Genomic DNA, 24,090 nt, shown 5'->3' on the forward strand with positions numbered 1-24,090 from the left:
CTTTGCTCTTCAAGTTCTTTCCCATTTCGCAGCATGATCGCACTAACATTCTCTTTTAGATTCAATGCTTGGGAGGGCAATTTTCCATTCATTTGTGCTTCAAATTTCCCTACACTTGAAGCTACTTGCCCATTTGCTTCTCTAAGTTGTGAATGCTTGACCTTGTTTCCCGTTGAAAAGACTTGCAAGGTCACCGTGTTAGAAGCCAAGGTTTTCATCATCTCATGAAGATCATCACTCGATGACCCCATAACATTGGAATTTGTGACTGTAGGGGGCTGTCTTGCTTGATAATTTTGTTGGGACTGAAATTCATGGAACTGTCGGCCTGGATTGCTTTGTTGAAGCGGGTTCCCATAACGTAAGTTGGGATGATCTCTCCATCCGGGATTGTATGTGTTGGAAAAGAGACATACTTACGCTGAGGGTGTCCAATGCTCCATCAATTGCATTAGTTTGTTCAATGTTATCTTCTTGCATTTTTGGGCATAAATCCGAAGCATGTCCTTATAAGGAGCATATGCTACAAACTTTCACCTGCTTTACATTTCCATAAGCCAAAGAACGCACAAGAGAAGTGAGATCATTAATTTTTATTTTCAAGGTTAGAAATACTTACCTCACTTACTTGTTTGCTTGAGAAGTCTCCACGGGTGCCAAATTGTTTCTAGTTGGCTGCCATATTTGAGATCAATTGGCGTGCAGCCTTGGGTGTCTTATCTACCAATGCCCCTCCACTTGCTGCATCAATGATATTGTGGTCAGTATGCATCAGTCCTTCATAGAAATATTGAATGAGCAACTGTATCTGATGATGAGGGCATTGAATGCACAGTTGCTCAAATCTTTCCCAATACTCGGAGAGTGTCTCCCCATGAGATTGTTGAATCCCACATATTTCTTTTCTTATGTTGGCAACTCGAGATGTTGGGAAATATTTTTCAAGGAAAATCTTCTTCATGTCATTCCATGTTCCAATGGAACCTGGGACAATAGAGAAAAACCATGCCTTTGCTGCCCCATTTAAAGAGAAAGGGAAAGTTTTCAACTTCACCTGTTCTTCGTCAACTCCGTTCGGTTTCATGCCACACAAACCATGTGGAATTGCTTGAGATGAGTATGAGGATTTTCTCCGGTAAGTCCATTGAATATTGGCAGTAAATGTATAAAACCAGATTTGAGCTCGAAGTTGACATTATTGTCAATGTTTACATTTAAGTACTTCAATAACTATTTTTCAAAAAAAAGAAGAAATAGCCTTGCATGAAATCTTCAAGATTTGACTTAGAGGAGCTAAATTGCTGAAATAAAAACTTGGATGTTGGTTTGAATGCTTCGGGATGTAATTTGGACTTGTTTCTTAACAAAACCTGTTTGCTGGCATAATTCATTTGTCATCTTAGAAAAATCATCTCTCACTCATATGAGATCGTTTTTGGCTGAACTTTGGTAAGTGGAAAAAATCATAAAAAAATCAAAACTAAAAAAACTAAAAAAACAAAACCATGTAAGAAAATATTGTAGAAATCCACAGTATTTTGTGAAGGAAGCTATAGTTGTAATTCTCAATCAGCTCAATATTAACAAAATAAAATTAACAAAAATAATTTTCAAAAAACTTATTAAAAAACAAAAATCATATGGGGAAACACTATAGGAATCAACATTGTTTTAAAGAAAAAAACATCAAAGCTAAATTCTCAACCAGCTCAATATTAAAAAAATAAAATCGATAAAGATAATTTTGGAAAAAATCATAAAAAAACTAAAACCATGTGGGAAAACACTGTAGCAATCCACAGAGTTTTAAAGAAAAAAACTACATAGTTAAATTCTCAACTAGCTCAATATTAAAAAAAATAAAATTGACAAAGATAAATTTAGAAAAAATCATTAAAAAAAACAAAAACCGTGTGTGGAAACACTGTAATAATCCACGGTGTTTTAAAGAAAAAAACAACAAAGCTAAATTCTCAATCAGTTTAATATCAAAAAAATAAAATCGAAAAAAGATAATTTTAGAAAAAATCATTAAAAAAACCATGTGGGGAAACACTTTTGCAATCCACAGTGTTATAAAGAAAAAAAACTACAAAGCTAAATTCTCAATCAGCTCATTATTAAAAAAATAAAATCGACAAAGATAATTTTGGAAAAAATCATTAAAAATAACAAAAAAATCATAAAAAAAAACAAATGAAAAAAAAACCGAGTGGGAAACACTATAACAATCTATAGTGTTTTGTGAGAAAAGCTACAGTGCTTTCTCCACATGTTAACAAAAAACAAAAACAAAACAAAAAAAATCCAAAAACAAATCAAGTAGGAAAACACTATAGCAATCCATAGTGTTTTGTGAGAAAAGCTACAGTTGTAATTCTCAACCAGCACATTATTAAAAAAAATATAATCGACAAAAATAATTTTGAAAAAAAAAATCATTTAAAAAAAACATGTGGGGAAACACTGTAGCAATCCAAAGTGTTTTAAAGAAAAAAAATCACAAAGCTAAATTCTCAATCAGCTCAATATTAAAAATATAAAATCGACAAAGAGAATTTTGGAAAAAAAACAAAAAAAAACCAAAAAACAAATATCATAAAAAAACAAAAAAAAACCATTTAGAGAAATACTGTAGCAATCCACTGTGTTTTGTGAGGAAAGTTATAGTTATAATTCTCAACCATCTCATTATTAAAAAAGTAAAATTGACAACGATAATTTTGGAAAAAATCATAAAAAAATAAAAACTATATGGGGGAAACACTGTAGCAATCCACAATGTTTTAAAGGAAAAAACTACAAAGCTAAATTCTTAACTAGCTCATTATTAAAAAAATAAAATCAACAAAGATAATTTTAGAATAAATCATTAAAAAAATTATAAAAAAAACAAGTGGAAAACACTGTAACAATCCATAATATTTTGTGAGGAAAGCTACAGTGCTTCCCCCACATGTTAAAATAATAAAAAAAAAACCATATAGGGAGACTGTAGCAATTCATAGTGCTTTATGAGGAAAGTTACAGTTGTAATTTTCAACCAGTACATTATTAGAAAAAATAAATTGATAGACAATTTTGAAAAAAAAATCATTAAAAAAAACACCATGTGGGGAAACACTGTAGCAATTCATAGTGCTTTATGAGGAAAGTTACAGTTGTAATTTTCAACCAGTACATTATTAGAAAAAATAAATTGATAGACAATTTTGAAAAAAAAATCATTAAAAAAAACACCATGTGGGGAAACACTGTAGCAATTCATAGTGTTTTAAAGAAAAAAACCACAAAGCTAAATTGTCAACCAACTCAATATTAAAAAATAAAATCGACAAAGACAATTTTGAAAAAAATCATTAAAAAAACAAAAAAAATCATAAAACAAAAAAAAAATGAATTAAACAAATATCATAAAAAAACAAAAAAAAAAGTCATGTAGGGAAACACTGTAGCAATTCACATTGTTTTGTGAGGAAAGTTACAGTTGTAATTCTCAACCAGCTCATTATTAAAAAAATAAAATCGACAAAGACAATTTTGAAAAAAATCATTAAAAAATTTCAAGTGGGGAAACACTGTAGCAATCCATATTATTTTAAAGAAACAAAACTACAAAGCTAAATTCTCAACCAACTCAATATTAAAAAAATAAAATCGACAAAGATAATTTTGAAAAAAATCATTAAAAAAAGTGAAAAAAATAACAAAAAAATCATAAAAGAAAAAAAAAAAGAAAAGAAAGGGAAGAAAGAAAAAAAAAACTATGCATGGAAACACCATAGCAATCCATAGTGTTTTTTTAGGAAAACTACTTTTGGAATTCTGAACCAGCTCATTATTAAAAAAATAAAATCGACAAAGATAATTTTAGAAAAAATCATTAAAAAAAACCATGAGAGAAAACACTTTAGTGATCCATAGTGTTTTGAAAAAAAACTACAAAGCTAAATTCTTAATAAGCTCAATATTAAAAAAAAAAATCGACAAAGACAATCTTGAAAAAAATCATTAAAAAAAAACCCATATGAAGAAACAATATAACAATCCAAAGTGTTTTAAAGAAAAAAACTACAAAGCTAAATTCTCAACCAGTTCAATATTAAAAAAATAAATTGACAAAGATAATTTTGGAAAAAATCATTAAAAAAAAAAAACAAAAAAATCATAAAACAAAAAAAATGAAATAAAAAAAATATCATTAAAAAAAAAAAAAAAAAAAAAAACCATATAGGAAAACAATGTAGCAATCCACAGTGTTTTGTGAGGAAAACTACAATTGTAATTCTGAACCAGCTCATTTAAAAAAAAACAAATCGACAAAGACAATGTTGGAAAAAATCATTAAAAAAAACCATGTGGGAAACACTCTAACAATCCACAATGTTTTAAAGAAAAACACTATAAAGTTAAATTCTCAACACGCTCAATATTAAAAAAAAAAAAATCGACAAAGACAATTTGAAAAAAAATCATTAAAAAAAACTCATGTGGGGAAACATTGTAACAATTCAAAGTGTTTTAAGGAAAAAAAACTACAAAGCTAAATTCTCAACCAGCTCAATATTAAAAAAATAAAATCGACAAAGACAATTTTGAAAAAAATCATTAAAAAAACAAAAAAATTATAAAACAATAAAAATCCTTGTAGGGAAACACTGTAGCAATCCATTGTGTTTTGTGAGGAAAGCTATAATTGTAGTTCTCAACCAACTCATTATTAAAAAAAAAAAATAAAGATAATTTTAGAAAAAATCATAAAAAAAACCAACGTGGGGAAACACTATTGCAATCCATAGTGTTTTTTTTAAAAAAACTATAAAGTTAAATTCTCAACTAGCTCAGTATTAAAAAAATAAAATCAAAAAAGATAATTTTGAAAAAAATTATTAAAAAGACAAAAAAAAATCATAAAACAAAAAAAAAATAATGTAAAAAAAATATCATAAAAAATTATTGACCCGCTCCTCGGTATAGCGCGAGAAAAAAATAATCTAGTATCCACTCTTTATAGGCATAAGAATTACCACCGTGTGATTAATGTAGGAAGGGCTATATATAGCTAAGAGTGTGAACGTTAAAACGTTAATATTCATGTAAAATTAAAACGAGAACTTTACAAAATCCAAAAACAGGAGAACTAATGCACGCAGTTAAGTGAATTTATACAGAACTTGAATTTAAATGAAATCTTAATGATTGTAACATTTAGCTTGCATTGTGTGTGGCGTCCATCTAATGGTAGATTTATTTATTGAATGAAGTCAAAACCCATATCTGTCTTCTACAACAACAACAAATAAAATAAAATAAAATAAACCAATCCATTCATTTTTCTCATCAAGGAAATATCTTTAGAAGATTTGTTTTTTTTTTTAAAGAATGATATATGTAAACATCAAGGACATAACTTTAGACCCTCTCGGCTTGGAAGAACTTGAATATGGAGAAGACTTGCGGGCATAGCCATAGTCCTTTGCCAATTTTTAATTAATGGTATCAAATATCAGTGAAGTAAAAGAGACGCCAGAGAATGTTGCATGCTCTGGTTAACATAGCTTGCATTTCTGAAAAAGCTGGATCGGGAGGGAAATAGATTTTTTATTGCCTTGCTTGAACACTTAGCTTATACAGGAAAGTTCATATATCATACAATATTTTACAAGAGAGAAGGATTCAACGGCGTGCTCTTCACGGTGTGACTTTTGAGACTCCTTCGTTGACTAGAGAGGATCATTATTTTTATTTAAATAAAAGTTGCACATAAGAGAAGGTAATTAAGAGCATGCACTTCCAGGTAAGGGAAAAGAATTCTTCAATTCCTGGCAGTGAACTTAATATGGATGCCATCGCCAAATGAAATGATAGGGGTCCGAGAGACGTCTCCTCCCTTGACTTTGGTAAAACTGGCATTAAGAAAGGAAAAAAACAAAAAAAAAAACCCCAGTGAGTTAACAAAAAAAGCTGTCATCAATTTAACTTCCATGTTGTCACTGTTCAAGTATGAGTAGGAGGACGAGAGTGAGAGAAAAATCAACTCTACCTGTAACTAGTGACCAGGACATGCAGAAAAGTGGACAAGACCAGTTTGCTGTATTCTGCCCCAGCACATTGTCTCGTGCCCCCACCAAATGGCATGAAATTCTTGGAAATAGTAACTTGATCAAGGTCCTATTTAGCATTGCAGAAACAATAAAAAGAAAAATTCAGCAGTTATAAAAGCATGATTCTATTAACGTTATGGTAAATTGAATCTATATTAAGGTTTGACTGGGGAAATGGAGCAGTACCTTCCAGCGCCATGGGTTGAATGTAACTGGGTCCTTGAATGTATCAGGATTTAACTGAATAGCGGGGGTAACAAGCATAACTGTCCAACCAGCTGGGACGGTGTATCCTGGAGATTTCTCAATGAATCAATTGAAATGAATATTTTGGAAAAAGAAAGCGAAGAGATTTCTGAGTTAAGAACTGGCAGCTGCATACCTTTGACCTGGAAATCTTTCAATGCCTTGCGGAATAAACCAGGTGGGATGTTGGAGATTCTAAGTGTTTCATTGACAACCTGTGTATCATAATTAACATCGTGTGATTAAGAATATAAGTCATCTACCACAAAATAATGAAAAACACGGTTTTTATTAAAGACAAGAGGACCATATTAATTTAAGAATATGGAGACTAACCATTTGTGTGAAAGTCATTGCTCGGTACTCATCCCATGTGAGGCCGGAGTTTGGATTTTCCCTTTTCTTCACAATTGCCTCATGCTCAGCCTGATCGATTAAATTACACAATTAGCGCGGGACATGGTGTGAATAGAGAGCGGTGGCATCTTCAAATTGAAAGCTTAAAATTAGATGCTATTAGGGTATGTATACGTACTCTCAATTCCTCAACTACTCGAGGGTTCTCTGTAAGAAACTTGAATGTAAGAGTTAGGGTGGTTGACATGGATTCAAAGCTGGCAAACAAGATCCCGAACATTTGTTGGGGGATGAAATCCACAGTCAAGAACTTCTCAGTCTTCATATCATCAATGGCTTGATCAAGAAAATCTCCCCGACGCTTTGATGGGTCGTTGAGCCTCTCCATCAGTGTATCCTTGAGCATTTTCAACATCTTCTCTCGGTCCTGAATCAATAGAAAGATATGTTATTGAATGGTCATTCCTGAGCAGTGATTACCAAATATGAGCAAATCTCAAGGTTCAGGGACTCCTCTGTTTACCTGCATGCACTTGTGGAACGAAGTTCCAGGAATATTCAAAGGCAAGGAGATGAAACTGTTCAAGATCTTCGTGTAATTCTCACTGAGCTTCTCTTTTGAGTTCTCGGCATCATAACCAAATATTTTGTTTGCAGTAAAATTGAAAACCATCTACAGCAAGAAAAGGCAGGTTAGGGTTAAGAAGACACGTGAGAAAATGTTCATCAATACAGCGTATCAAGCACTGAAAATAAATAGTGCACTCACGACAGAGATAACTTGTTTGACGTCAACAGGTCCCTGAGAAGGCCACTTTGCCAAGTTGGTGTGAAGCATGTCTTCGATTTTAGGAAGCAGTGATTTAAGGCTCTCAACACCAAAGTGGTTCAAAGTTATGCTTCTCAAGTATTTGTGAACTGTACCGATTGCGTTCACCCTCGTTTCACCCTCAAGAGCGAAGAATTTGGCAAAGGAATCCAAATACCATAGCTCAACCAAGGTTCCTTCGTGTTGCAAGATGTACTTGTTCATTTCATAGTCAGTGGACACAATGATTGGCCTTCCAACCAAGCTGGTTTTAAAGATCGGTCCATACCTGAAACAGGGAGATCAATATGAATATGTTAGTAGGGAATAAAGCAGGCAAGTATATATGATTTAATTATGAAATAAGATGCTCTGTTTTTTTTCTCTCTCGCAAACTATGGTAGCCAGCATATTACTTTTGCATCCTTTTCTTGACGAATGGATGAAGGTCTAGAGATTTTCCAGGAATGATGAACTGGAGAGTTTCTCCAATGAGGGGCCAGCCCATGGATCCTGGAGGGAGAACTCCTTCAATTTTTGGGCTTCTCCATTTGAAAAGCAGGTGAGTATAGTATATCACCACCAATGCTACAACAACCAATCCAATTGCCAACATCTTTTTGCTTGATCTTTCTCTCCCTCTTGAGCTAAAGGATGTAAGCAAGAGAATGAAAGATAAGAGAGAATGTTAATGAAGCGGTGGATGAAGAATGGGGCGACTACAAAGCATTATATACAACTCCAGCATCTCCAGGTCAAATACTATTTACAAAAGCCAATTTGGAATATAGTTTTTAATAGAATAGGTATAGTTTTTTTTTTTTTTTAATGCATATTCCAATGAGAAAAAGACATTTATAAAAACCAATTATATTTTAATATATTTAATACACAATTATTTTAATAATTGACTTGGTTGGCTTGACGGGTATAAAAATAATCTAGACGATTCTCAATTAATCCAATATTAAAATAAAAAATAAAAAATAAAAAAAATTAATTAAAAAAAGAATAGAAAGATAACTTAAGTTGATTCAGGTGAACTTGCTAAATCTATGAATAGTATTTAATAATACTTTTACAAGATAGACACACACACACATATAGTAGATGGCATACCCGCGTGCTGTGGCGGGCTTATGAAGCAAATATGCTTGATGATGTTAAAATTATGAACCAGCGCTAGATAAATAATAGAAATTGAAAGTGTGATGGATCCAATATTCCACGAGGAAAAAAATATTGTGTTGGTGATAAAAAACTTAAAGGCTAAATAGAATGAGTAGTAGCAATTCACGGTATTTTGTGAAGAAAATTACAGTGTTTTCCCCACATGATTTAGCTTTATGCTACATGATTTAACTTTTCTGTTAATAAAAACAAAAAAATTATAAAGCTAAATTCTCAACCAACTCAATATTAAAAAAATAAAATTGACAAATACAATTTTGAAAAAAATCAAAAGAAAAAAAAATAAAAGAAAAAAAACTCATGTAGGGAAACATTGTAGCAATCCATAGATATCAAAAAAATAAAATTGACAGACAATTTTGAGAAAATAATTAAAAAAAATCCGTGTGGGGAAACACTGTAGCAATCCAAAGTGTTTTAAAGAAAAAAACTACAAAGCTTTCTCAACCAGCTCAATATTAAAAAAATAAAATCGACAAAGATAATTGTTGAAAAAATAATTAAAAAAAACAAAAGAACAAAAAAAAATCATATAGAAAACACTGTAGCAATCCACAGTGTTTTGTGAGGAAAGCTACAGTTGTAATTCTCAACCAGCTCAATATTAAAAAAATAAAATCGACAAAAATAATTTTAAAAAAGGTCATTAAATAAAAACCATGTGGAAAAACACTGTAGCAATCTATAGTGTTTTAAAGAAAAAAAAAACTACAAAGCTAAATTCTCTACAAGCTTAGTATTAAAAAAATAAATTCGACAAAGATAATTTTGATAAAAATCATTAAAAAAACAAAAAAAATCATGGAAAAAAAGAAGCAAAATAAAAACACATATCATAAAAAAAAAAAACATGTAGAGAAACACTATAGCAATCCACAGTGTTTTGTGAGGAAATCTACCGTTGTAATTCTCAACCAGCTCATGATTAAAATCGATAAAGATAATTTTTGAAACAATCATTAAAAAAACATATAGGAAAACATTGTAGTAATCCACAGTGTTTTAAAGAAAAAAATTACAAATCTAAATTCTCAACCAACTCAATATTAAAAAAAAATCAACAAAAAGTTTTTTTGGAAAAAATCATTAAAAAAAACAAAAAAAAAAACAAAACAAATCATAAAAAACAAAACAAAAAAAAAATAAAATAAAAAACATATAGGGAAACACTGTAGCAATCCATAATGTTTTGTGGGGAAAGCTACAGTTGTAATTCTCAACCAACTCATTATTAAAAAAATAAAATCGACGAAGATAATTTTGAAAAAAATTATTAAAAAAAAAATGTAGGGAAACACTGTAGCAATCCACAGTGTTTTAAAGAAAAAAACTACAAACCTAAATTCTCAACTTGCTCAATATTAAAAAAATAAAATCAATAAAGTTAATTTTGTAAAAAAGCATTAAAAAAAAATCATAAAACAAAGAAAAAACAAAATAAAAAAATATCATAAAAAACAAAAAAAATAAAAACCATGTAGGGAAACACCGTAGCAATCTACAATGTTTTGTGAGGAAAGCTACATTTATAATTTTCAACCAGCTCATTATTAAAATATGAAAATCTACAAAGATAATTTTGGAAAAAATTATTAAAAAAAATTCATGTGGAAAAACACTGTAATAATCCACAGTGTTTCAAAGAAAAAAAACTACAAAGTTAAATTCTCAACAACCTCAATATTAAAAAATTAAAATCGACAAAGACAATTTTGGAAAAAATCATTAAAAAAACAAAAAAAATCATAAAAAAGAATCAACAAAATAAAAAACAAAAAAAACCATGTAGGGAAACACTGTAGCAATCCACAGTATTTTGTGAGGAAAGCTACAATTGTAATTCTCAACCAGCTCATTATTAAAATATTAAAATCGATAAAGATAATTTTAAAAAAATCATTAAAAATAAATAAATCATAAAACAAAATAAACAAAATAAAAAACAAACAAAAACCATGTAGGGAAATACTGTAGTAATTCACAGTGTTTTCTGAGAAAAGCTACAGTTGTAATTCTCAACCAGCTTATTATTAAAATATTAGAATAAAAAAAGATAATTTAAAAAAAAATCATTAAAAAAACCCCATGGGAAAAAACACCGTAGTAATCCACAATGTTTTAAAGAAAAAAACTACATAGTTAAATTCTCAACCAACTCAATATTAAAAAAGTAAAATTGACAGATAATTTTGAAAAAAATAATTAAAAAAAAATAAAAAAGAAATAAAAAATATCATAAAAAAACCATGTAGGGAAACACTATAGCAATTCACAATGTTTTGTGAAGAAAGCTACAACTGTAATTTTCAACCAGTTCATTATTAAAAAAAAATGGACAAAAATAATTTAAAAAAAAATCATAAAAAAACCTTGTGGAGAAACACTGTAGCAATCCACAGTGTTTTAAAGAAAAAAACTATAAAGCTAAATTCTGAACCAGCTCAATATTAATAAAATAAAATCGATAAAGATAATTTTGAAAAAAATCATAAAATAAAATAAAACTATAGTGTTTTGTGAGGAAACTCTATAGCAATCTATAGTGTTTTGTGAGGAAAGTTACCGTGCTTTCCTCACAAGTTTTTGAGTTTTGTTAATATATATATATATATATATATATATATATATATATAGCATTTTTGTAAATGAAATAATAAAATGGTTTTTTATATATCACCATCGTTGGAACATGTAAAATAGGCTTTAAATAATCAAAATAATATATTTTTTATTTTTAAATTTTTATTTAACACTAAGAGGCCGTTTGTTTGCGTGGTTGCTTCTGCGTTCGAAGCAACCACAGCAAATATAATGTTTGGTAATATCAAAAAGCTAAAAATAACCGGTGGGACCCATGCCAATTCACGTTTTGAACGCGACATTGACGAAGCAGCTCCAGGCTGCTTTTTAAAATTTTGTATTCGCGTGCACAATGCAATTCACTTGCACTGTGCACGCAAACAGTGCAATTCACTTGCACTGTCGCGAACAGTGCAATTCACTTGCACTGTCAACAGTGCAAGTGAATTGCACTGTTCGGGTGATTATTTTTTATTTATTTATTTATTGTGTGTATAGTTTTTGTATATATATATTTTTAAAAAACTAGTTTTACATTGTTATGTAAACAATATTTTTTTTCCTGAAAAACTAGTATAGAGCGAATTAAATTCACTCGTACTGTAATATCAAATTAATTTTATTCATGATAATATTTTATCTAATTTTATTGCACGCTCAAAAAATTATAGAAACTGTAGTTCTTGTCGAATGAATTTTGTACGTAATGGAATTGTAGATGGTTTAATGGCATAATAAAAAATATTTTATATAAAGTATTATTTATTTCATGAAGTAATAGTAATAGTTAAATATACAATATTTAAATTAAAAATCATCAATTTTAATATATATTTTTTAAAATTATTTTATAACTTTAATTTCAAAAGCATTTTTAACCAAACACATTAAACTACTTTTTATTCAACCTCAATTTCAACCACAGTTTTAACCAAACACCTATTTTTTCAAACCAACCTTAATTAAAAGTACTTTTTATAAAACAACTTTTTTCAAACCACAACCACAACAGCTACAACAATACCAAACACACTTTAACCCCTTTCAAAACAGCCAGTGTGGACTTGGTTTAGAATAGAACAAGAAAATGTCTGGCATCGATGGATGAAATCCTCAGCTGCTATATTTTAAAGCAATGGATTGCACCCGACGTCGTATAAAAAAAGCAATAATGAAAACAAGTGGTCGATTAAAATAGGCATCAATTGTTTTTCTTCCTCTTTTTTTATATACATGTAAAAAATCATATTATTTGCCTTAAATATATTCACGAGAGGCTAAATTTTTTTTAAAATTTTTAATTAGGTTATTATTTCAAAATAAAAATAAAAAATATTTTTAGAAAACAAAACTTATCTATATAAAATAAAATAAAAAATCTGCAAAAGTTAAATCCAAAACAATTATTTAAAAAAAAAACTTTTAACTAAAAAATTTGCAAAACTCGTATCCTAAATAATAAGACTAAGATCAGAAAAAAATTGAAAATAATCATAAAATCATTTTGTTTTTTAAACAATAATGATATAAAATTATAAAATAATAAAAAAATATAAGCAAGTGGATATATCTCCATAAACGCTAACCCAATCTCTTGGATTGTCTTGAAAATAAGCAAGACTAGAGAGTTATTCAAGCAAAGTAATGTGGGGCCCATAACTAGCTTGCTCGATAGACGATGGAGACGTCGATCATCTGATATTTTTTATTTTGTTTTCTGTTTCTTTGTTTTTTTTCCCTGGCGAATCTGAATGTCTGATACAGCAAACTTAAATAACAGTGTAAAAAAAAAAAACAAGTTTGTTTTGATAATTGACATGGAGAAACACATGGGAAGGTGTCCATTGATTATTAAAGGAATAAAATAAAACAAAGGACGATCTCTGTATTTTAAAAAAAAAATATTACAAATTGCTGTTGTAACCATTACACTTATTGTCTTGGAACCACCCTACAACTCAATCGCTCCACTGCTGAAGAGATCTGAAACTCCAAACTTTCATAAACCAAACCAGGTACGGTCTATATATCCTCTTTCCGGTGAGAAAGCACAAAGGAAAGCTTCTTCATTTATGCTCTGGCTGTAAACTTAATATGGATACCATCACCGAATGAAATGATAGGGGTCCGAGAGACGTCTCCTCCCCTGATCTTCGTAAAGCTGGTATTTAAAAATATTTATTCAAAGAGTTAATACAACTAATTATGGCATAAAATTAAATTTCCCGTATCCAATGTTCAAGTATGGCGACTATTAAGAGAAAAAAAACAAATCTCTACCTGTAATTGGTGACCAGGATATGAAGAAAAGTCGACAAGACCAGTTTGCTGTACTCTGCCCCGGCACATTGTCTCGTGCCGCCACCAAATGGCATGAAATTCTTGGAGATGGTAACTTGGTCAAGTTCCTGTAGAGAATTAAAAAACCAACATGTATCAATAAAAAGCAGCCGTGAAAGAATTAATGGCACGCATATATGATGATGATGACAGTGAATCGAATTTAATCCACCCTAAGGTTTTGTAACAGTAAAAAGTCCCACCTGCCAGCGCCATGGATTGAATGTGACTGGATCCTTGAAGGTATCAGGGTTCAACTGAGTAGCAGGGGTAACGAGCATTACTGTCCAACCAGCTGGAACAGTGTATCCTGGAAATTTCGCAGACGATCGATCAATTAAATTGAACAATTTCGAAGAAGTAAACCGTAGAGATTTTAAATCAAGAATTGGTAGTGTACCTTTGACTTGGAAATCTTTCAGTGCCTTTCGGAACAAACCAGGTGGGATGTTGGAAATTCTAAGCGTTTCGTTGACAACCTGTGAATGATTGGTCACATTTCATAAGAACATAAGATTATCTTATTACCGCAAAAAGAAAAAAAAAAGGAAAAGGGAAAGAGATGTTATCGGAAAGTTGTAATACAAAAGGACATTCTTTAGAATGTGGAGACTAACCATTTGTGTGAAAGTCATTGATCGGTACTCCTCCCATGTGAGGCGGGAGTTTGGATTTTCCCTTTTCTTCACAATTGCCTCATGCTCAGCCTGATCGATTAAATTACACAATTAGCGCGGGACATGGTGTGAATAGAGTGGTGGCATCTTCAAATTGAAAGCTTAAAATTCGATGCTATTAGGGTATGTATACGTACTCTCAATTCCTCAACTACTCGAGGGTTCTCTGTTAGAAACTTGAATGTAAGAGTTAGGGTGGTTGACATGGATTCAAAGCTGGCAAACAAGATCCCGAACATGAGTTGGGGGATGAAATCCTCCGTCAAGAACTTCTCAGTCTTCATATCATCAATGGCTTGATCAAGAAAATCTCCCCGACGCTTTGATGGGTCGTTGAGCCTCTCCATCAGTGTATCCTTGAGCATTTTCAACATCTTCTCTCGGTCCTGAATCAATAGAAAGATATGTTATTGAATGGTCATTCCTGAGCAGTGACTACCAAATATGAGCAAATCTCAAGGTTCAGGGACTCCTCTGTTTACCTGCATGCACTTGTGGAACGAAGTTCCAGGAATATTCAAAGGCAAGGAGATGAAACTGTTCAAGATCTTTGTGTAATTCTCACTGAGCTTCTCTTTTGAGTTCTCGGCATCATAACCAAATATTTTGTTTGCAGTAAAATTGAAAACCATCTACAACAAGAAAAGGCAGGGTAGGGTTAAGAAGACACCTGAGAAAATGTTCATCAATACCAGTCTACTGAAAATAAAAAGTGCACTCACGACAGAGATAACTTGTTTGACGTCAACAGGTCCCTGAGAAGCCCACTTTGCCAAGTTGGTGTGAAGCATGTCTTCGATTTTAGGAAGCAATGATTCTTTAAGGCTCTCCACACCAAAGTGGTTCAAAGTTATGCTTCTCAAGTATTTGTGAACTGTACCGATAGCGTTCACCCTCGTTTCACCCTCGAGAGCGAAGAATTTGGCAAAGGAATCCAAATACCATAGCTCAACCAAGGTTCCTTCGTGTTGCAAGATGTACTTGTTCATTTCATAGTCAGTGGACACAATGATTGGCCTTCCAACCAAGCTGGTTTTAAAGATCGGTCCATACCTGAAACAGGGAGATCAATATGAATTTGTTAGTAGGGAATAAAGTAGGCAAGTATATATGATTTAATTATGAAATAAGATGCTCTGTTTTTTTCTCTCGCAAACAATGGCAGCCAGCATATTACTTTTGCATCCTTTTCTTGACGAATGGATGAAGGTCTAGAGATTTTCCAGGACTGATGAACTGGAGAGTTTCTCCAATGAGGGGCCAGCCCATGGAACCTGGAGGGAGAACTCCTTCAATTTTTGGGCTTCTCCATTTGAAAATCATATGAGTATAGTATATCACCACCAATGCTACAACAACCAATCCAATTGCCCACATCTTTTTGCTTGATCTTTCTCTCTCTCTTGAGCTAATGGATGTAAGCAAGAGAATGAAAGATAAGAGAGAATGTTAATGAAGAGGTGGATGAAGAATGGGGCGACTACAAAGCATTATATACAACTCCAGCTACGTGGTAATAGCATCTCCAAGTCAAATACTATTTAGAAAAGCCTAGTTGAAATATAGTTTTTTAATAGAATAGATATATTTTTTAATAGAATAGATATGTATTTTTTTTTGTTTATGTATATTCCAATGAGAAAAAGATATTTATAAAAACTTATTATATTTTAATATATTTAATAAACAATTATTTTAATAATCTAATATAATTTGGTTGGCTTGGCGGGTCTAAAAATAATCTGGACGATTCTCAGTTAATTCAATATTAAAATATAAAATTTAAAAAAAATCAATTAAAAAAAAAAATAACTTGAGTCAATCCGGGAGAACTCATTAAATTTATGACATGAGTCATGAGATCAAGATAATCTTATAAAAAATAAATGGAAAAACGATAAATTTAAAAAAAAATTCAAGGGAATAAAACCAAAGATATATATATATATATATATATATATATATATATATATATATATAATAAAATGGTATTTTATATATATTCCTCGTTGAAATTATATATATTTTTATTTAACATGGACGTCTTCAAAACAGCCGGTGTGGACTTGGTTTAGAATAGAACAAGAAAATGTCTAGCATCGATGGATGAAATCCTCAGCTGCTATATTTTAATTAGGGCAACAGTGGATATTCATGGAAATTTAATTAATTTGACCGGCCTAAAAGAAATATAACATAAACGTTCAGGTCTTGAGTGGAGACTCAAGAATGCGGTTAAGTATGAGGTTGAATGCTTGACTTTTTAGCACCAATCGTAGCTGAGCCATTTCATAGTCTCCTGTCACCGGAGTTATTCCCAATGATTTTCAGCAATCAATTAGTTTCTTGACCCATTCCAGTCAACTTAAGCTTGCACCCGACGTCGTATAAAATGAAAACAAGTGGTCGATTAAAATAGGCATCAATTGTTTTTAGTCAAATATGGATTACACACTAATCCCATTTCTTCCTCTTTATATATATAATAATAATAATAATATTTGCCTTAAATATATTCACGAGAGGCTATATAAAAAAAAATGGAGTATTAAGTTGAATATTAAATCAAATAAATGAATGGAGAATCAAGTTCAACATTCAATGAAAGAATATTTGATATTATTATTTTTAAAAATTAAATGTTCAACTCCAACATGAGTTTTGTACAGGGTAAATTGATATTTTAGATTAGAGAACAGGTCCTTTGTCAACTTATAAACTAAAAGACATACTGGGAGTATAGGAGTGCCAATAGCGGCATCTCAATTCCATAAATTAAAAAATATATACAGATTAAAATATTTAATTATACAAAATAAAAATTTCTTCCTATTATATTCACTAAATTTATTTACCTGAATAAATAAAAGATAAATTCACACTCTAAAAAACTCATGATCTAAAAAAAAACACAAATAAAATTGACTAAATAAACTTACGCCTTAAAACAAATTACACAAGCTCAAGCCCAAACACATCACTAATATTATTTTAAAATAAATATTTTTTACTTTGAAAATAAACTTCATTTGTATAAAACCATATATATATATAAAAGAATTAGAATAATATCTTGAAAAATCAAACACAAACAAAAAAACAATTCTAAAAAATATTATATTAAAAAATGGCATGTAAAACTCGTGACCTGAATCATGAGATCAGGACAAACTCATAGAAAAGAAATTGAAGATAATCATAAAATCAATATTTAAAAAAAATAAAAATATAGAACGACAAGATCATACAAAGCTGAATCCTCAATAAATCAAATGTCAAAAGAAGAAATTATGAAAAATAAAATAAATTATAGAAAAACATCTAAAAAAATGAGGGTGAAAAAAAATTAATTAGAGGGAAAATAAAGATTTGATTTGACCCATGCTACGTAGTTGGTTGTAATTTTTTTTTAAGAAAAAAATTTAAGTACATAGACTATTTTAATATTTGTTTTACGAAATAAAAATTATAAATGTATATCAAAATTTTTATGTAAATATCTAATAATCATCCATGGAAATAAATAAATAAATTCATTTACAATAACTAAAAGAAAAGGTAAAAAAATCAAGAGATAGACGCAAATCAAGATATTTGATCTCGCAAAAGAAAATATTTATCTATTTGTATCCACTGAACTTATTTATTAAAATCAATAAAAGATATTATAAATAAAAGCACATATGAAATTGAGTGAATAAAATTAAAGGAAAAAGAACTATGCGTAACCGAACATATCATAAATATTATTTCTAGAAAACAAAACTTATCTATATAAAATAAAATAAAAAATCTTCAAAAGTTAAATACAAAACAATATTTTTTTTTTTAAAAAAACCTTTATCTAAAAAAACTTGCAAAACTCCTGGTCTAAGTAATAAGACCAAGACAAACCGATCAGAAAGAAATTGAAGGTAACCACAAAACCTTTTTTTTTTTTTTCAAAAAATGATAATGAAGAATGACAAAATCATAAAAGAAAATGAGAAAAAAAAAGAATTTTCAACCGTATTGACACTTAAAACTTGTGACCTGTATCATTAAATTAGGAAGCATGTCAAATGGAAAAACCGTGAAGTCTAATCCTGAACACGTCAAACACCAAAGGATGTAACCAGGAAAAAAATTGACCACATAAAAAATATAATAAAAAGAATGAGGGTGAAAATCGAAATAAAAAAATAAATTTGAAGGCATTTGAAAAAAATTAAATTTGAGGGTTAAACTGGAAAAAAAAAACTTCAACGAAAGGAAAAGAAATCAAAAGAATGAGAGCTAAATTGGAAAAAATAAGACAACATAAACTTTGATTGAAAGATGAAATTGAAAACTAACAAAACTTTAACAAAAGAGATAAAGGTGAAAATGAGAAACCAAAAGAATAAGGATCATATTGGAAAAAACAACATATGACAGCTTCTAATTCAAGGACTGGATTGAAAATATAAAACCTTTTTTGAAAGGGCTAGGGATGAAAATAAGCAATAAAAAACATAAGAACTGAAAATGAAATAAAAAGAAAAAAAGAAAAAATGATTGACATGTACTTTCTCTAGAATAGAGAGAAAAGAAGCAAGAAAAAAAAGGGACAACGACTAACGATAAAATATTTAACCGTTGTCACGGGTTACACCAAGAGAAAGAGAACGTAACGACGCTTCTAAAGACATGATGATAGTTCAAGTTTTAACAACCGGTGGCATCGTACCTGCCGTTCAAATGACGCAAACACCATCCACGCGCTAGCAACTTTTCAAATTAAAAAACAAAAAAATCAATGTAAAATTACTAAAACAACCTTCATTACCCTGGAAATAACAAATAAACCAATCAGAAATGACTAAAAGATCCCTAAATGCATAACTGATCTTTTATCTTTTCTAAGTGTAAATTCATATTTTTATTGTAGCTTAGGAAGTGAAAAAATCGAAAACCCTTGGTCAACAACTCAAGTATTTTCTGACCTTTAGGGTAAAGAAGTATTTTTACTATTTAAAAGTTTTTGAAAAGTAAAAAAAACCTTTGATCAACAAGTTTAAATTTTATTGACCTTTGGGGTACAATAATGTTTTTACTATACAAATAAACTTAAAAAGACTAAGATACTCCACTTCAATCTTTTAATGACCATTGAGCCTATGAAAAAGACCAAGACACCCCCACATCCAAGACTTCCATTTTTTCAATCAAATGGAAAAATAGTAATTTCATTGTATATAAAAAGACAAAAATACTCCATCCCAAGCCTTCAAAGTTGTAAAAATCTACTATGTTGTCTCTTGATCCATAGTACACACACAATAGATTTCCAACGTGAATTAATGTTTTTTGTTAATTGTTGACCTACTAAATTAATCATTTTTGTACTTTTTATGTACAACTAAGATTTTATAACAAGTTTAATAGATTCTATAATTGTTGACCTACTAAAAAAAATCTTTTGGTCAACACGTTTAAAAAACCTTCGGGGTACAATAGTATTTTTACTGTACAAATAAACTTAAAAAGACTAAGATACTCCCTTTCAATTTTTTAATGACCATTGAGCCTATGAAAAAGACCAAAACACCTCCACATCCAAGTCTTCTAATTTTTTCAATCAAATGACAAAATAGTAATTTCATTGTATATAAAAAGACAAAAAATACTCCATCCCAAGCCTTCAAAGTTCCAAGCCTTCAAAGTTGCAAAAATCTATTGTGTTGTCTCTTGATCCACAATATATATACACAATAGATTTCCAAGATGAATTAGAGTTTTTGTTAATTGTTGACCTATTAAATTAATCATTTTTATACTTTTCATGTACAACTAAGATTTTATAACAAGTTTAATAGATTCTATAATTATTGACCTACTTAAAAAAATCTCTTGGTCAACACGTTTAAAAAACCTTCAGGGTACAATAGTATTTTTACTGTACAAATAAACTTAAAAAGACTAAGATACTCCCTTTTAATCTTTTAATGACCATTGAGCCTATGAAAAAGACCGAAACACCTCCACATCCAAGGCTTCCATTTTTTCAATCAAATGACAAAATAGTAATTTCATTGTATATAAAAAGACAAAAATACTCCATCCCAAGCCTTTAAAGTTGCGAAAATCTACTGTGTTGTCTCTTGATCCATAGTACACACAATAGATTTCCAAGATGAATTAGAGTTTTTGTTAATTGTTGACCTATTAAATTAATCATTTTTGTTTTTTATGTACAACTAAGATTTTATAAGTTTAATAGATTCTATAATTGTTGACCTACTAAAAAATACTTTTGGTCAACAAGTTTAAATTTTATTGATCTTTAGGATATAATAATATTTTTACTATATAAATAAACTTAAAAAGAATAAGATACACCCCTTCAATCTTTTAATGACTATTGAGCCTATAAAAAAGACCAAAACACCCCCACATTAAAGGCTTCTATTTTTTCGATCAAATGGCAAAATAATAATTTCATTTCATTGTATATAAAAAAACAAAAATACTCTATCTCAAGCCTTTAAAAGTTGTAAAAATCTATTGTATTGTCTATTGATTAACAATACACGCTATAAATTTTCAATGTGAATTAGAGTTTTTGTTAATTATTTACCTACTAAATTAATTATTTTTGTATTTTTTTTTCATGTACAACTAAGATTCTATAACATCAAGTGTAAAAATCTCCAAAACATGAAATACAACAAATATAAATATTTTATAGCTATAACAATTTCCATCTCGCAGTATATCTTGTTAGCAGACTTAAATATCAGTGTTAAAAAAAAAAAGATTGTTTTGATAATTGAAATGGAGAAACACATGGGAAGTTTTAGACTAATCGATTATTAAAGGAATAAAACAAAACAAAAGACGATCTCTGTATATATAAAGAAATAATATTACAAATTGCTGTTGTAACCATTACACTTATTTTGTCTTGAAACCACCCTACAACTCAATCGCTCCACTGCTGAAGAGATCTGAAACTCCAAACTTTCATAAACCAAACCAGGTAAGGTCTATATATCCTCTTTCCGGTGAGAAAGCACAAAGGAAAGCTTCTTCATTTATGCTCTGGCTGTAAACTTAATATGGATACCATCACCGAATGAAATGATAGGGGTCCGAGAGACGTCTCCTCCCCTGATCTTCGTAAAGCTGGTATTTAAAAATATTTATTCAAAGAGTTAATACAACTAATTATGGCATAAAATTAAATTTCCCGTATCCAATGTTCAAGTATGGCGACTATTAAGAGAAAAAAAACAAATCTCTACCTGTAATTGGTGACCAGGATATGAAGAAAAGTCGACAAGACCAGTTTGCTGTACTCTGCCCCGGCACATTGTCTCGTGCCGCCACCAAATGGCATGAAATTCTTGGAGATGGTAACTTGGTCAAGTTCCTGTAGAGAATTAAAAAACCAACATGTATCAATAAAAAGCAGCCGTGAAAGAATTAATGGCACGCATATATGATGATGATGACAGTGAATCGAATTTAATCCACCCTAAGGTTTTGTAACAGTAAAAAGTCCCACCTGCCAGCGCCATGGATTGAATGTGACTGGATCCTTGAAGGTATCAGGGTTCAACTGAGTAGCAGGGGTAACGAGCATTACTGTCCAACCAGCTGGAACAGTGTATCCTGGAAATTTCGCAGACGATCGATCAATTAAATTGAACAATTTCGAAGAAGTAAACCGTAGAGATTTTAAATCAAGAATTGGTAGTGTACCTTTGACTTGGAAATCTTTCAGTGCCTTTCGGAACAAACCAGGTGGGATGTTGGAAATTCTAAGCGTTTCGTTGACAACCTGTGAATGATTGGTCACATTTCATAAGAACATAAGATTATCTTATTACCGCAAAAAGAAAAAAAAAAGGAAAAGGGAAAGAGATGTTATCGGAAAGTTGTAATACAAAAGGACATTCTTTAGAATGTGGAGACTAACCATTTGTGTGAAAGTCATTGATCGGTACTCCTCCCATGTGAGGCGGGAGTTTGGATTTTCCCTTTTCTTCACAATTGCCTCATGCTCAGCCTGATCGATTAAATTACACAATTAGCGCGGGACATGGTGTGAATAGAGTGGTGGCATCTTCAAATTGAAAGCTTAAAATTCGATGCTATTAGGGTATGTATACGTACTCTCAATTCCTCAACTACTCGAGGGTTCTCTGTTAGAAACTTGAATGTAAGAGTTAGGGTGGTTGACATGGATTCAAAGCTGGCAAACAAGATCCCGAACATGAGTTGGGGGATGAAATCCTCCGTCAAGAACTTCTCAGTCTTCATATCATCAATGGCTTGATCAAGAAAATCTCCCCGACGCTTTGATGGGTCGTTGAGCCTCTCCATCAGTGTATCCTTGAGCATTTTCAACATCTTCTCTCGGTCCTGAATCAATAGAAAGATATGTTATTGAATGGTCATTCCTGAGCAGTGACTACCAAAAATGAGCAAATCTCAAGGTTCAGGGACTCCTCTGTTTACCTGCATGCACTTGTGGAACGAAGTTCCAGGAATATTCAAAGGCAAGGAGATGAAACTGTTCAAGATCTTTGTGTAATTCTCACTGAGCTTCTCTTTTGAGTTCTCGGCATCATAACCAAATATTTTGTTTGCAGTAAAATTGAAAACCATCTACAACAAGAAAAGGCAGGGTAGGGTTAAGAAGACACCTGAGAAAATGTTCATCAATACCAGTCTACTGAAAATAAAAAGTGCACTCACGACAGAGATAACTTGTTTGACGTCAACAGGTCCCTGAGAAGCCCACTTTGCCAAGTTGGTGTGAAGCATGTCTTCGATTTTAGGAAGCAATGATTCTTTAAGGCTCTCCACACCAAAGTGGTTCAAAGTTATGCTTCTCAAGTATTTGTGAACTGTACCGATAGCGTTCACCCTCGTTTCACCCTCGAGAGCGAAGAATTTGGCAAAGGAATCCAAATACCATAGCTCAACCAAGGTTCCTTCGTGTTGCAAGATGTACTTGTTCATTTCATAGTCAGTGGACACAATGATTGGCCTTCCAACCAAGCTGGTTTTAAAGATCGGTCCATACCTGAAACAGGGAGATCAATATGAATTTGTTATTAGGGAATAAAGCAGGCAAGTATATATGATTTAATTATGAAATAAGATGCTCTGTTTTTTTCTCTCGCAAACAATGGTAGCCAGCATATTACTTTTCCATCCTTTTCTTGACGAATGGATGAAGGTCTAGAGATTTTCCAGGACTGATGAACTGGAGAGTTTCTCCAATGAGGGGCCAGCCCATGGAACCTGGAGGGAGAACTCCTTCAATTTTTGGGCTTCTCCATTTGAAAATCATATGAGTATAGTATATCACCACCAATGCTACAACAACCAATCCAATTGCCCACATCTTTTTGCTTGATCTTTCTCTCCCTCTTGAGCTGATGGATGTAAGCAAGAGAATGAAAGATAAGAGAGAATGTTAATGAAGAGGTGGATGAAGAATGGGGCGACTACAAAGCATTATATACAACTCCAGCTACGTGGTAATAGCATCTCCAAGTCAAATACTATTTAGAAAAGCCAAGTTGAAATATAGTTTTTAATAGAATAGATATAGTTTTTTTTTTATTAATGTATATTCCAATGAGAAAAAGACATTTATAAAAACTTATTATATTTTAATATATTTAATATATAATTATTTTAATAATCTAATATGACTTGGTTGAATTGACGGGTCTAAAAATAATTTGGATGATTCTCAGTCAATCCAATATTAAAATATAAAATTAAAAAAATTAATAAAAAAATAAAA

General features: G+C 30.8%; 2 protein-coding genes, 1 long non-coding RNA gene and 1 other non-coding gene across 6 annotated transcripts in view; 2 read left to right on the forward strand and 2 right to left on the reverse strand.

Annotated features, from left to right (window-relative positions):
• Positions 1–806: 806 nt before the first annotated feature.
• LOC112326323 (small nucleolar RNA R71) lies at positions 807–913 on the forward strand. Its single transcript, XR_002979966.1, has one exon. It is a non-coding gene; the product is annotated as a small nucleolar RNA R71 (small nucleolar RNA).
• Positions 914–5,583: 4,670 nt separating this feature from the next.
• LOC7480097 (cucurbitadienol 11-hydroxylase) lies at positions 5,584–15,762 on the reverse strand. 3 transcript variants are annotated; one of them, XM_052452794.1, is made up of 9 exons: positions 15,481–15,762; positions 7,477–7,804; positions 7,231–7,380; positions 6,886–7,134; positions 6,687–6,776; positions 6,487–6,565; positions 6,291–6,397; positions 6,044–6,171; positions 5,584–5,906 (listed from the first exon to the last, which is right to left on the reverse strand). In XM_052452794.1, the coding sequence occupies exons 1-9, from the start codon at positions 15,678–15,680 to the stop codon at positions 5,816–5,818; spliced, it is 1,422 nt and encodes a 473-aa protein (XP_052308754.1). In that variant the 5' UTR covers positions 15,681–15,762; the 3' UTR covers positions 5,584–5,815. The 3 variants fall into 3 exon arrangements, with proteins under 3 accessions (XP_052308754.1, XP_002299954.1, XP_052308753.1); XM_002299918.3 differs by lacking the exon at positions 15,481–15,762 and adding an exon at positions 7,932–8,234; XM_052452793.1 differs by lacking the exons at positions 5,584–5,906; positions 6,044–6,171; positions 6,291–6,397; ... (3 more) ...; positions 7,231–7,380; positions 7,477–7,804 and adding exons at positions 13,105–13,447; positions 13,567–13,694; positions 13,830–13,936; ... (3 more) ...; positions 14,786–14,935; positions 15,026–15,356 and having other exon boundaries at positions 15,481–15,722.
• LOC127905308 (uncharacterized) overlaps positions 7,061–24,090 on the forward strand; it is a 30,708-nt gene continuing 13,678 nt past the window's right edge. Inside the window, exon 1 of the long non-coding RNA XR_008059206.1 lies at positions 7,061–7,208. This is a non-coding gene — a long non-coding RNA (uncharacterized LOC127905308). The remainder of the gene's footprint in view (positions 7,209–24,090) is intronic.
• On the reverse strand, positions 21,146–23,737 carry LOC18095117 (cucurbitadienol 11-hydroxylase). Its single transcript, XM_006369582.3, has 9 exons — positions 23,483–23,737; positions 23,028–23,358; positions 22,788–22,937; positions 22,443–22,691; positions 22,246–22,335; positions 22,029–22,107; positions 21,832–21,938; positions 21,569–21,696; positions 21,146–21,449 (listed from the first exon to the last, which is right to left on the reverse strand). The coding sequence occupies exons 1-9, from the start codon at positions 23,680–23,682 to the stop codon at positions 21,359–21,361; spliced, it is 1,425 nt and encodes a 474-aa protein (XP_006369644.1). The 5' UTR covers positions 23,683–23,737; the 3' UTR covers positions 21,146–21,358.

This window comes from Populus trichocarpa, chromosome 1 (genome assembly GCF_000002775.5).
Source record: "Populus trichocarpa isolate Nisqually-1 chromosome 1, P.trichocarpa_v4.1, whole genome shotgun sequence".
NCBI classification, from domain to species: Eukaryota; Viridiplantae; Streptophyta; class Magnoliopsida; order Malpighiales; family Salicaceae; genus Populus; species Populus trichocarpa.